This window comes from Odontomachus brunneus, unplaced genomic scaffold (genome assembly GCF_010583005.1).
Source record: "Odontomachus brunneus isolate Ranch 3 - 2012 unplaced genomic scaffold, Obru_v1 Obru_scaffold_186, whole genome shotgun sequence".
In the NCBI taxonomy this organism is placed as follows: domain Eukaryota; kingdom Metazoa; phylum Arthropoda; class Insecta; order Hymenoptera; family Formicidae; genus Odontomachus; species Odontomachus brunneus.
Window position 1 is genome coordinate 52,656 of NW_022639636.1, and position 15,031 is coordinate 67,686.

General features: G+C 41.1%; 1 protein-coding gene across 2 annotated transcripts in view; it reads left to right on the forward strand.

The window, feature by feature from the left end:
* The first annotated feature begins 6,858 nt into the window (after positions 1-6,858).
* Positions 6,859-15,031, forward strand: part of LOC116851672 (T-box transcription factor TBX20-like) — a 137,920-nt gene continuing 129,747 nt past the window's right edge. For both annotated transcript variants that reach the window (XM_032831324.1, XM_032831323.1), the window contains exon 1: positions 6,859-7,573. In XM_032831324.1, the coding sequence (XP_032687215.1) occupies positions 7,390-7,573 (184 nt within the window). In that variant the 5' untranslated portion in view covers positions 6,859-7,389. The remainder of the gene's footprint in view (positions 7,574-15,031) is intronic.

A 15,031-nucleotide genomic window follows, 5' to 3' on the forward strand; every position in this document is an offset into this window, starting at 1 on the left:
ATATATATATATATATATATATATATATATATATATATATATATATAAAACATTAGTTTTTTTCTCCTTGCATTTTTAAAAATTTTACTATTATATTTTTAGTAGTGTAGGAATAGACTATTAGTAAATTTTATTAAGGAATTTTGCTAAGGAATATAATAAATTTCGTTAGAAACATAAACTTTATAATAACTCATTTCAGTTTCTAAAATATATATAGGACGTAAAATGGAAAAGTAATCAATTACTGCAAAATGTCGGTCTATTTTACAGTTAAATAGTAATTCATAATAGTAATAGTAATTTGTATAGTAAATTCTATAGTAATTTTTATTGTAAAATTCTCTCTATGTATCTGTACGACATCAATTTATGGTAGACAAACACTTCCCGTTTATATGTCTGTAAATCTTCCTCAATATAATATATTAATTAAATAACTAAATTGTGTATCTATGTGTGTGCGCGCGCGCTGCATAGAATATATAAAATATTAAAACCTAATATCTCGAAAGAAATGCATTATTCGGAAAACAGTTTCGTAAAACAGACAAAAATTATAAGATTTCGAGTGAGGTATATAAGAGAGAGAGATGATAATAGTATTATAACAATAACATTTTTTCTTTTCTAAAAATAGCGATTATAGTAGCCTGTTAAAGTCTATTTTACAGACAAATTCTTTTTATTAAAAATATTCTTTATATATAAAATAATTTTAATCTAAAAAATTATTTGAAAAATCAAGATTATGATAACATCTAAAGAATTTATTGCAGATTGAGAATATATATTTATCTTTTTTATTCAGAAATTTTTACAAGAGATCAGATCCAATATAGAAATACTCTTGTATTTCTTTGTAGAAGTTTTATAGAAACTGCTACTCTATCATTATGTTATTTTTCGCTTTCTAATTTACATAATATTTTTATTAACATATGTAAACTCAATATCAAATTATATTTTATAACAAAATATTAAAAATGTGAACGAGTTATAGAGTTTTGAACTTAAGCTTTCCACGCACGCGCTATAAGTGTTTTGCCCCTTTAAGACTGTTACTAAGAGAAAGGAAATATTCTTTGTTGAAGACAATCATTACTTAAAAGAAGAAAAGTAAACTGAACAATCTTAGCTTCTTTTAACAGTAGAGTGATATTTTTCTGTGTGATACTACGCCTCAAGAATTATTATTAGAAGCACGACTCGACATTTGTGAGAAATAGAAATAGGTTTAAAATAAATTTCCACTTGGATCACAAGTCCCAAAATGAGATTTCACTTGTTATTATGCGGAGTTGGCGTCCCTCATTAGGATTCATCGATTCACGATACGTCACGGCGGAAGAAGTCTCGTCAGTCTTGTTTCTCCTTGCGTACTTTGTGGTCGATTCCGTCTCCGCATGGTGAGGCTCTCTCACCCACCTAGGTTGAGTTGTGGTAACGTGTACGCCCCGCGAAGGTTCCCATATATCCACATCGTTCGTCGCGGCGTCAATGCGAACGCGCCGGCGAGAGCACACACAGTACTACCATTCCGGCATGATTATGGTCGCGGATATACACGAAAGCGAGCGTGCTGCGTCCTGCCATGGGTTATTCATGGGATATATAGCCCGGTTCCTGCCCCCTACACGTGTTCTTACGCCTCTTTTACCCTGTCGTTCTACTCCTTCTCTTCCTCTCCTTCTTTTCTCTGTGTTTACTTTCTCCTTCTTCGCACTTTCTCCGTTTATTCCTTTTCCGAACGCTACGCCGTCTTTTCGCCCACGCAATACAATTCGCGAAGAAAAAGCAGTCGGGGGAACGTATTTTATGCTCGTGGTTATCGGCTCTTTTGTTCGAGAATTTTTCCGCGATACGCAGGGTGCGTCCAATAAAAAAGAAGAAAAAAAAGAATCGCTGGTGAAAAAGTAGCGGCCACAAATTGTCCCGGAAAATTTCATTCACGACTTAATCGGCGCGATACTTAACGAAATCTAAACGTAATTTTGGCGAATCGGGTTTTTTGGGAAAGTAAATTACATACAGCTTGGCGCTACAATCTGATTACCGATATCGGGAGTTGCCTCGGTAATGTAATTAGCGTTTTATATCTCTCACGTGGTTTTAATTCCTCTTCTCTTTATTTCTTCGCGGAGCGTATTCTCATTATCGCTGTAATTACATTCTTCAGTAGCTAAGATATAACGGCCTCGCATTTTTTCTCTCCTGAAACCGCGGCTTTCTCACGAAGGATGTTCCACAAGAAATATGTACACGAGTTCTCATTTTACTGGGCGCAGTGTTTTACTTTTCCTGACGAAGGACTGGCGCCGCGATGCTCTTGAACAAAACAGAACCCTCAAGAACTTGGCGGTCCTTGAGTCATCGGGAGACCGTGTCTTTCTACGAGTCGCCGACGTTGCTCTTTCTGTATTCCTTCTCTCTTTCTCTTCCTCGTCCCTACTCATACTTCCGCTCGCACCCTTTCGTTGTCATCTCTCTCGCCCCCTCTCTTTCTTTTTATCCCTTCCGACAGAACACTCGGTGTCTTTCCCTGACATCGTCTCCTCGTTATCGCCGCCACGAACGGCAATTTCGTCGTTATTATTAGGACTGCCCGAGGCTGGGCGGGGGTGGCTGAGAAGAGGAACCGTGTGTTTACTCTCTCCAGAAGCCACTTGAGCAGCCGAGAAGCTCGTGCCATGAGAGCTTGGAGTTTGTAACTCCGCTCGACTGGCTCCTACCGACGAGCAGTAATCTTTTTTGGAGAAGAGATTCTGTAATGTGGATGCTACTGATTTAAGAGCAACCGGATAGTATAACGTTCCTTGATCGGCTGCGTCGGAATTTCTGGTTTCGAAACTGCGGTTCATTCACGAGGAGTCGATTTGATTTATATGCCCATAAACCATCTTGTTAAAAAAAAATCGTAATTTTTCCGTACCTACTAGTGGTCGACGTTTTCTCACGATATATTCGTCTCCCCTGCTACGCGTCTACCACTATGACATTTTCATTTCGCTCTGTGCATTCGTCAGATTCAGCCGCACGGTCAACGCAGCAAAAGTCTCGGTTATATCATTCTAAATTACATGGCGTAGCGCGCGGCTTTCCAGATAACACGGAAGTTAAGTAGTAACGTCCCACGTTGGCCGAGCCAATGCGCATCGCGTAACACGCTCATCACCTGGCTACGGCGCCGCATACGAGCTGGACCCGCGATAGGATCGGTGTATTCGGCCTTAGAATTGCCACCGAACCCGATCGTTCCGCGTGGGTGGCCTTCCACCTCCAACACCGTCGGGCCTTTCCACCACCATCAGCTGCAGACGTTGAGGTGCGGTGGTGTATTCGCGTAGGCTTCTCTTCTCCTCACATGATGAATGATCCTCGCGTACCTCCCTCTCTTGCGGCTCGCACCCTGTCGCGACGCGACTCTCCGCATCCACCTTCGGCCGTCGCGTTTGTCCGCCCTCTTCTCCTTCTCCCTCTCTCTCTCTCTCTCTCTTTTGCTCTACCTCCCTATCTCCCTCCCACCACTCCACCTTGATATTCCTTCCCCTCCTCCGTCTCTCCGTCATCGAACAGCCCCGCTCTGGTGGGTTTCGCTTGCCTCCTCCTCCTCCTTCTCTTCCTCCTCCTCCTCCTCTCCCTACTCATCCTCTTCCTCTTTCTCCTCCTCCTTCCTCCTCTTCCTCCTTCTCCTCTTCTATCTTGCCGCCAGCTCGCTCGCTCGCCCGTTTTATTTCTCGTTTATTTTTCCCACCCGCGGACCGTCGAGATGCAATTTGCATCCGAGCTGCTGTTGCCGCCGTCCCAGCCGGTCGCCGCGAGCAACAACCGGCGTAGAAGCGAGCAACTCACACACCGGCGGGAATTTATTGTCAGCGAGAAGGAAATTTCACTAATTTGATCGAGATTGGAATCTCCGACCGATACGAATCCCAGCCTGTTACCTCCGCGTTTCGCGATCGGAATTGATAAGTTTTCGGACCGACAGCAGAAACGCCAACATGTTGTCTGTACGCGCTAAGAGACTCGATAGCAAATAACCATTATTAGAAGTGAGTGAGCTCTACCGATATCGCCGTGCCGTGCATAGCATCGATAATGATGGATCGACTTGTCCCGATTCAGACGGTAAATTATAGACTTTCAAAGCGCCCAGTAATAGAGATCGACTTATTCGAACAATGCACGAAGATAAGATCGTAGTGTGTCATTTGAATTACGAAAGTACGATCCTGCAGTAACCCCGTCACGTTGATTTCGACTTTTGCACGTGACATGACCCGTATACGTCACGAGCACGCCCCACGGGTGCAAGATCAGACCGCAACAAATCCACAGTGTGACTACGTGGTTATAATACCCGTTTAACAGCGCGGCTTAAGTAGACCCACACGACTTTTCGAGCGCGACCGTACGCAGTTAAGTGGATACAGTCGTAGTCCGTTGAATGGCGAACTTCACCACGGTTGACGACTGTGAAAGGCGACGGTGACACGTCCGTAGCTGCCTTGAAAAACACTGGGATGTAATGCCCCGGGGGCAAAGCCAGGCAGGGAGAAGAGAGGAACGGAGAAAAGGGAAGAGAAAACTGTTTCAGGGAACGGTCTCGATTCTGCGGTTCACGACTTGACGACTTGCGCGAGCCAGCTCCTTTCCTTCCAGCTACCTGAAGGCGACCCGTGGCTGGAGGAGAGGCGACGAAGAACGGAGGCCGAGGGCTTCATATTTTATGCTTTAGGGGGGTCTTTTATCCGCTCAACTACAGGGGCACCCAGCGTGTCGAATGGAATTCGGAAGGCCGGGTACACGATAGATATTTTGACATGCCCGAGAAATTAGTATAATAAAGGGGGCTAGGTAAAGCGGCTAAGTGCCTAAACACACGCCGTAAATCTATTCCCCCACTGCACTAACTCCGCTACCATCTACTACTACCATTCGGTATTCTCAGTGGCCGAGACATCCGCGCGTCGTCATGGACCCTCGAGATTGTCTCGTCGAGATCCATTTTTGTGACGTTTGATCGATCGAGATGCGTCTCTTGCGGAGGACGCTGCTTTTAACGGTTCCTAACGTTGCATCTTCGACGCCTTTGCGGGCGCGGCGGTTTTATTACACCGTTCATCGTAACGTCTACCCACCTTTCCACCCTTCAGTCCATCGGCCCGTCTCGTCTCGCTCCTTGCTGTAATGTCTGTGGAATTTGCTCGCGTTTTACCGCCCTTGGCGAATATCCGCAATACGTGTCTTGAGTAAAAATTCAACCGTGCCGTATAGCGACAAGCGTTTAGTTGTAGGAGAACCTTGAAAACACAGTACGATGATAATCATTCAACTCGTGACATAGCTGTGAACAATCTTCAATTGTCGAAATATGTTTTTTGTATTTCTGTAAATGGTACATTTAGTAATAGAAGATTTATTGAAATTTCCAAAGAAAGAAAGAGAAAAGGACGATGAATAATTACACAGTAAGGTCTAGAAAAAAAAGGACTAAAGGTTCACTTTACGGCTCACTAAAATTTCAGCTTTGAGGCTACAGCTTAAAAATTTCGACAAGATTACCATCGGTTATGTTACAGGAAGGTCGACTCAATCCTAACACAACGTGCAAGTTTATGGCAAATACAAGAACTATGCAAATGTTATGTATTATGTTAGTCTAGATAATTTTCCTCCGTCCTTATCTGACTCTCTATTTATGTATCTATTCCTATTCCCGTTTCAAATTGCCATAAATAACTGGTATAAACGAATTGTGCAGTGTCAACGGTTGTACCCTTCTGGCGAGAACTCATGATTATTCTCGGCGCAAGCGACCCTCTCCGGTCTCTGGGATAGCTCGCAAAAGCTTTTAGCTACATGTTACGTGTGCCAGCATATCCCACCACTTGCAAGACGCGGCTGATATAAATTCTCTCAGCGATATCGCTGCTTCTCCGAGAAAATCAACGCGACGTAGAGTGCACTTCCGTCAGAGGATGTAACTGCGTACGTTGTGTTGCTCGCGGGTCAATCGCGGTATCGCGAACACGATTGTTGAGTATTACTCTGACTTTTCATCACGGAAAGAACTCTAATCGTACGTGCCAGAGGTGAATTTTCGGATTCCATCGCGAACAATGCTTGCGAACTCATGCGTCGACGATCTCTTACGTAACCGCGAACCTTAGTAACCTATCAATCTTGCCGATACTTATCTAAAACTACTGTTCAATACTATCTGATTAGAGAGTATCTATGAGACGAGCGCACGCGAGGTTAATCAACACGTCACAAAATACTACGAATTATAGGATTTTCGTTGCCCGTAGCCTCGTCCTACGCCACTGCGCAGCGGAGGTACATACGTAGATACGTACGAACGCCGGCCATCCGGCGCGAGAGGTCGATCGATCTCTCTTTCGTCGTTGCGCGGCCACCGTGTCGCTGCCACGCCGCTATATACGCGATACCCACATACGACGTCGCTGCCGTGGTGGCAACGGTATGGTGGGGTCGCCGGTGGCAGAGTTGGTGGTGGTTGTGGTCCCTCATGGGGTGTGGCGAGCGAGGTAGCGGCTTCGGCACGCGCCGCCTTCGCCGCATGGTTGCTAGTACGTCCCGTACATCGGCTCTGCGCCACTTCGTGCATGTCACGTGATCCGCGTTGGCTCGGCGACGGCAAGATTGAAAGAGGCCGCGATCGGTTAAGCAATTCTACCAGGCGCCAAGTCCCGCCCACAATCGCTGGTCGATACTGCGCGCGCATCAGAAGTCGCTTATCGCTGGCTGCGCCACAATATCCGTTGCTGCGTTGCTGTGGTGGGGCAGCCGTTGCGCGTGGGAGGTAGCACGGCGAGCCAGTGGAGTCCGGGAAGTCGAGCAGCGCAGACGCGTTGTGCTCCGCGCGTTCCTCCGTACAGGCAACAATAGTAATAAGCGACGACGGCAGCGCGAGTACGATTGATTAACCTGGCCACGTCACTATCGGAGTCAGCAATTACGAGAGTGGATAGTACTCGAAGTAATCATTTAATCTGGTTAACTTCGTATATTGTCTCACTTCGAGAAGAGAAGTGACAGTATCTCTCTCGTTGCTGCGGGTCGTCATGTTAATTCAAAGGAACGCTGGGTGTTAGAAAAGAAAGAGAGAAAAAGAAAGGAAGAGAAAACAGCGATATATAGAAAAAAAATCAAACAGAGAATTGAAGGTTCGACGTAGGCCTAATATGCCTTGTCGCGAGTGAGGGTGGTGATTCTCCTATGGACTTTCCTGAAGGAGGGGCGAAGAAAGTGGAGTTACTTTTTCCTTATAAAGAACGGGAGAGAGGAGATAAAACGATCAAAGAGCAAGGGGAGAAGAGATTCAACGCGTACGAATAAGTGTTGTCGCGCGCGCGAGGAGGCATGCCTACGAAGGGGGAGAGGGGTAAAGCGACGGACTTTAGTATCGCGGCCATCATGGCGCCCAGAGGTCCGTCCTTCGCGCATTACCACCTGCAGGGCATTGACAACGCCGCTGCTACTACTAACACCAACCTGGAATGCCCGGGCAGCAAAGGATTCGTTACCGGTTCTACACTAGATCACCGTAAGTCCTTTTTGCGAATTGCAACCGCCGACGATCTTTTCGACAACGTACTCGTTTTAGTCCCCACTATGGATATACGATCTTTCTAGCACAAGATGACCGTACCTGTAACCCGACTACACGTTTAATACTGCATGTATTGTATTATTTACGGTACGAGCACATAGAATTAAGAAATCATGATTTCTCATGATTCCTCTCTCTTTAGCCGAATCATGCGTAAAATATGTTAAGCTTTACTGTATATGTCATATGATAAGATATCGTCGCTGTTAGCGCAATACTAGTCTCACAGATCAAAGATTACCAAAATTTACGCCAGGTAGGAATGACTTTTGAAATTAAGAAGATGATTATTTTCTGATATTGTTGTTGCGTCGCTTATCGATAGTAATGATCTGATTGATGTTAATTCTTGTTCGTCATCGGGACAGTGAATGCTGAATGCTGAAGTTATGTTAGCCCATTAAACGATAAGATAAGGAAGTTGACAAACAGGAAATCTGTAATTACAGCCTTGCAGATACCAAATCGTTCCAGACACTTGTTACGGAAAATTGAAATGAAATATAATCGTAGCTATCGCAATAAATCTCTTTCATTACACTCAGTGCCTAAATTCTCTCTGGTTTTACCTCAGTTGTATTCTTTTCATATTTCTTTTTCATATCTCTCAAACCTATCGGCTTCATTCTTCATATGTAACATCGAAGTTACGCGAAACAAAGATTAGCGAATCACAGCAAGGCGATTTAGCCGCTGAGCGAGGATCGCCGTATTTAATTCGGCTAAACAAACAAAACTATTGTTTTGTTCTATACTATCTGTATGTATGCCTTTTCTCTAGTCTCGCACTATTCTCTTGTTATTATATTTTCTTGTTGTTATGTTTATCTTTCGGATATTTCGGATATCAAATCGGCTCTCAGTCTCTCGTCGTCGGTTGTATCGATAAACAATAAAATTATCGGTTGTAATGGTTAATTGTGTGAGTGATTACTTTTCCTTGTAGACAATTTTCTACGGAGCCATTGTTGGATTTCCCTTCTATATCGCTAAACAACGTCACTTCGATACAAATAGAAGCGATTGCTTTCACATGACTTCTGCCAAATTGATAATTAGATTCAAAACGAATTAGATTTAAAACTGTCCCTGGTAGTTTTAAAATGAAATATGTATATGTTAAAACATTTTCACCTTTACACTATACTGACAGTTTAAATTAACGCATCTATGTGTGTTAGAAAAGTATTCTAACTTCCAACATTATTTCTTAATGTTGGAGAAACGATACTTGAGTTTACATTATGAGACAAGATATATGAGGTTTGAATACACATGTGCATGTTAATTTAAACTGCCAATATAATGTGTTAAAAGTGTCGACGTGTTGTATAACGCACTTAATTTTTCAATGTTCTTTAAAGTTCTTGCTAGATTTGTTCTTTTATTTGTTTTTATACGTATAACGTAACATTTATATATTGATATTTCCGAGACATATAGAAGTGTTATGACAATAGAAATGCAAGAAATAAATAATCACGGATAGAAAGAGCGACAAATAGAAATGCAAAGCTGATGGAAATGTCAGACATTGAAGTGATAAACGCGGACGCGACTCGTTTTGCGCTTCGCTGCCGGCAGCAATGGTCGTAAACGATGGAACGCACTTTGCAACATCGTCGTAAAACAATTTAATTGTATCTTCATACTGTCGCGCTAGGAGTCGTAATGCAGTCCGTCACGAAGGCAGACCCTAATTCCGTACAGTCGAGGTCAAAAACGCGCCCGAGAAGATTCGTTCATTTTACATTTGCGTTTGCAATCGCACGGTCATGAGATAACTATCTGAATCACATTTGAAGTATTGATTTGTCTCAAGAGCTTCACCAGCGATCGCAAAGTAGATGCGGAGAGTTGTGACAATTTTTTATATACGGAAAATACGCAGGCAAAACGAAAAATTACATAACATTGAAGTTACGTAACTGAACTAAGCACTGTGAAATTAGATTAGCGTGTAGATAACCGCGAATGTGATAAAACTCAATATGTTCAAGCTCAATAAAAAGGAAGTAGCTTTCAACTATTTTTGCAGTCGTTAAAACATATAAATAGTACAGTGATTGTTTGACATATCGCGTCGTGTCAACTGAATTGGGAATAGTTCATTCTCAGAACGGATTTCTCGTGTGACTTCTAAAATTCGCACTTCCTGTGTTTGCTCTGTTTCAAAATTGAATCCTCGCGCATCGAGAGTTCGTCATGCTTTTAGCGTTGCGATTCTAATTCTTCTCTCCTGTTCCTCGCAGTTGTGGAAATGACACGCATACCATCAGCGCAACGAGTTTGATTTACTGAATCGAATTATCGCGCGCCGTTGTTAACGCCTCAATAAAAGTATTTTCGAGTTGCGGAAAGTTAATTTGCGGGTTCATCTTAGGGTTAACTGGTTGACGACTTAACAAGAGGTTATTTAGAGCTTGTTGCTGGCGCGGATTGTACACCACTTCTCGTCCCGTCTGTATTACGAGCCAGTTGGAGAGCCGCGCTTTTCTATTTGACGGTAGCACGCAGTAGGCACGAGCGATTATGCTCTTTTGCCGTCGTTAACTTCAGCATTTTAGCCATTAGTTATTAGTTTGGCTATTAACGGGGGATGTGATTCCTCATACGACACGAAAGTGTGTAATCGCGTTTCTCGTCGACGACGCGTCCACAAATATCTTTCAGACGTAGCTACCGTGCGTAATTATTACCCCTGACAAAATAAGAAAAAAATGGAACAGGTGTTACTAGAGGTAGACTTTTTTAGTAGAACTTTTCAAATTTATATAAGCTATAGTTTTTTAAATCCTCAAATCTTAAAATTCTTTAATTGATAAATATCGAGTAATTTTTTTTTTCAAAAATATGACGTAAAATTAAGTTTCTAGCAAAACGTCGACAGACTTATGACATATGTATTTATTTTGTTTTTCTTTTTGTACTTAGTTCATATATTTGTATATTGCGCAGTTATAATGCTATCCTAGAGTGAATAAATAAAGTTTCTTTTTACTTGAATTTTCTTTTTTATTCTATTCTGTATTCTATTCTAAAGATCTTAATATACAACTAAAGCTAAATTAAGATATGACTCGTTCAATGGAAACCTAAATTTTCCCAAACGCATTCATTTCTCAACGTGATTTTAAATTCAAAATAGAAATTATATCTATGTGGCCTCTATAGTACCTCGCTTTCCGCACATTTTCTCTTGATATTTACTTCCAAATTAAGTTCAGCGTAATTATTGCGACACGGAGAGAGATTACGTCGGATTCCAAACGGTAACAATAAGACTCATCTTGAGTTTGGTTCAGCTCGGCTCGTTTTAACTAGCCAGCCAGCCAGCCAGCCAGCCAGCCAGTCAGTCAGTCAGTCAGTCAGTCAGCCAGCCAGTTAACCAGCCAGCCAGCCAGCCAGCCAGCCAACTCGGTTTTATTCGGACACACTGCTACATCGGTCTAGGAGTGTTGATCGCGTGTTGTCCCGTTAATTAGGAATATGCGATTCATCAGACGAGCGCAGCCGAGGGAAAAAAAGGCTCGCCGCTTGGCAGGCCGAGCGATAATTAGCGTCCGAAATAGCGGACGCGCTCATGCAGCGGGAACGTGGCGGACTTTGGCGACCAACGGATCGGCTGCCAACAAATAGCGCGTAAATTTTACCTGTTCGCACCAGAATTAACGAGCGTTCGTGAAGCGGAGCTAAGCAGATGGTGATGTGTAGGAACTGCGCGCGGATTCCCCGAGTCCAACGCGCGAGAATCCACAGATTTATGGCACGCTTCTTCGGTGACGAAAGAGACTCAATGCAAATTAGACGCGGGGCCTACGGCCAAGAGACACGCGAAACCGCGGACTTATGTAAGCACTCGTCTTTGTTGCCTGTCGAATAAAAAGCAATCCGTTGATACGGCTATGATTCGAACTCCGCCGTGCTTCTGTCTCGAAACGAGATATTTCGAAACGAACATTTAGTATGTATTATAGAAAAGTACACATTGCATTCAAGTAAATGTTATTTGTTTCAAGTATATTCCATGAGTCTAGGTATATGCAAATTTACAATAAGTTTATCATAAGCATCAAATTTATTCTTTCTGGATTTTCTAGTAAATTCGACATTTCAATCAAGAACATCAAGTTCAAATAAAATTCAGTTTACTTACTATTATAGTAAGAGAACGGTTTTCTTGGATTTAGCATTCTTATTTGTTTGACTTGGATTTGTTGTACTTAAGCAACATAATTTTATATCAAGTATTATTTGTTTTACTAGATTAAATTATGTTGTTTGATAGGAAAAACACTATTATTTAAAAAAAATCAAATTTTCTTTCTTTTCAAATAATATGTTAATATTATAGTTATATTTTACACTTTGTTTCGTTAAATTGAGTCATTATTTAATTAAAATAAATTTTATTTTCAACATTTAATTTCTCATTCTAATCTAGTTTTTGAGCTAATTAATATAATCTTAAAAATCTAAAAGCAATTATGGCGTCATTGGTTCGTTAATGCATATTCTGTCACATATCCGTTACATATCGACTGTATTGTTGCATTGTTTTCAATGATTATCACTAATTCTTATACGATTGTTGAAGACAAGCAACTTAAATTAATTTTAGACAATAAAAAGGATAGGTGATCGCATTATGGAATGATGGAGTATTTGGATGGGGAAAAGCACTAGAGGAGAGGCGCAAACGATGAAGTAATAAAAAATAAATGTCAGTAATGCGGAAAAAGAAATGTTAAAATTTCTAAAATTATTTGAATAATATTATTGAACATTTTTTAAATAAAATCCAGAAAGAATTAAATGAATAAATTTTTTTTCTTTGAGTCAGAGAATAAATTATTTGGATTAATCAATAATATTACTTGATAAGCTAAACAATTTTATTTGTTGAATAAAAATTGGTTTATTTAAACTATTCTAATAAACAAATATTTTTGAATTTAATAAAATCAATTTTATTAAATCCAAAGAAACATTGTTCTTTCTACATACATAAGATTAAATCAACTTTTTCTTTTATAAATCTTTATAATGTTTTTGTAAAGAGAATAAATTCTTTCTTTGAGAATATGATAATGAGTTTTTCTAAAATATGTGTTTTGACGATGTGGTTTTAATATTATTATATCAAGAAAAATGTTGAAAATAACCATTATTTAAAAGAAGGAAAAGCAAATCGCTTTTTTCTTAGCAAAAGAATGATATTTTTCTCACATACATTTTTACATTTTTATACAATGTGTTTATCATGCTTACTTAATAATTATATAGAAATGATTTATCCATAACGTGACAAAAATTAAGTTTATTAGGAATAGAGTAGGAATGTACAAGAATACCAAGAATTTTTAAATTCTTCGATCGAACTCTATTTTTAGTTTTATCAACGAATGTCGATAAGCAAAAATACCATGCCGTTAGAAAAGAAAGAAATAGAGAAAGAATTAGAGTGTTGTCTAGAGAGTCACATCTACAGTTATATAGAATTGGACGACGCGAAGGATATTTAAAAATATAAAAAATTCGAATGTCTTGTGCACATCGTTTGGCAAAAAATTTTCCGTGCCATCCGCAACGCTAAATCGCATCTTGTAAAATTACATTCAAAATTGTTTTCATAATTCTGCGTCACATAAAATTAAAATTGAACGCGCCGAGGGAACTTGTGTTATGAAACAAGTCTCGTCACAAGGCGGAAATACTGCATTTTTTTACGAAAAACCGCGGACTACCTGTTGCGATAGATGGAAAACGATCCACCACCGATCACGCGAAAGAGAGAAAGAGATGCGCAAGCACGCGCGAATATAAAAATCGCGAAACGCGGAGGACAGACATAGCGTGTGCTGTTCGCCATTGCGAGGTCGTCATGGCGCGTTTCAACGTGCACGCAGCTATCAGCATTGCGAAATTATTGTCGCGTGTATTCCCTCGCGGTTGCTGCAATAATGTGTGTAATAATTGATACGGTTGGCCTGTAATTATAAAAATGCGCGAAACAAGGCAATTATAAAATGACAAGATAAAGCATGTTGTGTTAACAGGAAAACAAATTTTCAGTTCGTGTAAGTAAAAGAGGATCAAACAAAAAACTCGCTAATAAAAAATAAGATCTACATTACTGTAACCAAAAACGTTTGTGAACATTCAGCTGCATTAAAACTCGGTTGAGGTAGCTAAGAGCAATTAGTTTGGTAGGAACCTCCTACAGAGGACAATCTTTCTGTTCCTACAATCGAGTTTTCATTTGATTCACAGATAACAGAAAATTCAGCTAATAAGACTTCTATTAATAGTCGCTATTTGAAATTTGTCTCACATAAGACACTCAAATTTGAATTTAGAGTTAGATCAAAATGTTTCAGGTGAATCATATGATACATGCGACGTCACATTTATCGCTATTCACATAATCGCTATTCCGCGAAAAACACATCAAACTTTAAACTCAAATCTGAAAATCTTACTTGAAACAAGTTTCGGGTAACAACTATACGGACTAAATACGGATATAAAAGTTGCTTTTCTCGTGAAAGCATTTAAATGAAGATCGGCGTTGTCCACAGTTGTGTTCGCACAATTTCTCTATTTTTTCTTATTTTTCTGTATTTACGAAAGGTTTTCTTTATGATTTCGTCTTTTCACGTATTGCGCAATGCAAAAAAGTTAACACGAATTTTCCATATATCCAAAAATATATTTCAGTTGCAATTTGAAAACACATTTCAAAGGTGAGATAAAAATGGAGACAGCGAGAAATTGCAGCGTGTATTTACGGCACATATATTGTTGAGCCTTAAGATTCGCGTGTCAAAAAAAATGTGCATTTGTTTACACCCGCGGCTCATAATAGCACCGTTGCCAGTCGATAACATCTTATCCCGCGCTGTGCGCACAAAGAAGAGCTAGGAGATACTAGATAAGAGAAAACGAGGCGGAGAAAAAGAGGTGGAGGACGAGAGAACAAGAGAGAGAGACGAAGATGGCGTGTGCGCGTAGGGGCCGCATTTTTTCACGCGACTCGCGCGCTGGCGAACGTAAATCGCCACGGCGCGGCGCGCTTTCTGTCGCCGACTAGAAGACTCGTCCGCCACCTTTCAGCCAGTAATCACATTAGCGCACTTAACGACGCCATTACATTCGCCGCCGGCGATCCGGGGATCCTTAATCGTTGCCGACGAGCGAGCGAGTCGCGCGGAGTGGGCGAGCATTAAATAGCCGGCTGTGCAATTAGAGATTCATGGGATTCGCGATATCGCTCGTGAAAACGAGAGAGAGCGAGAGCGCGGGAGAGAGCGCGGGAGAAAGGGAGAGAGCGCGCGCGCGCGCGCGAGAGAGAGAGAGAGAGAGAGAGAGAGAGAGAGAGAGAGAGAGAGA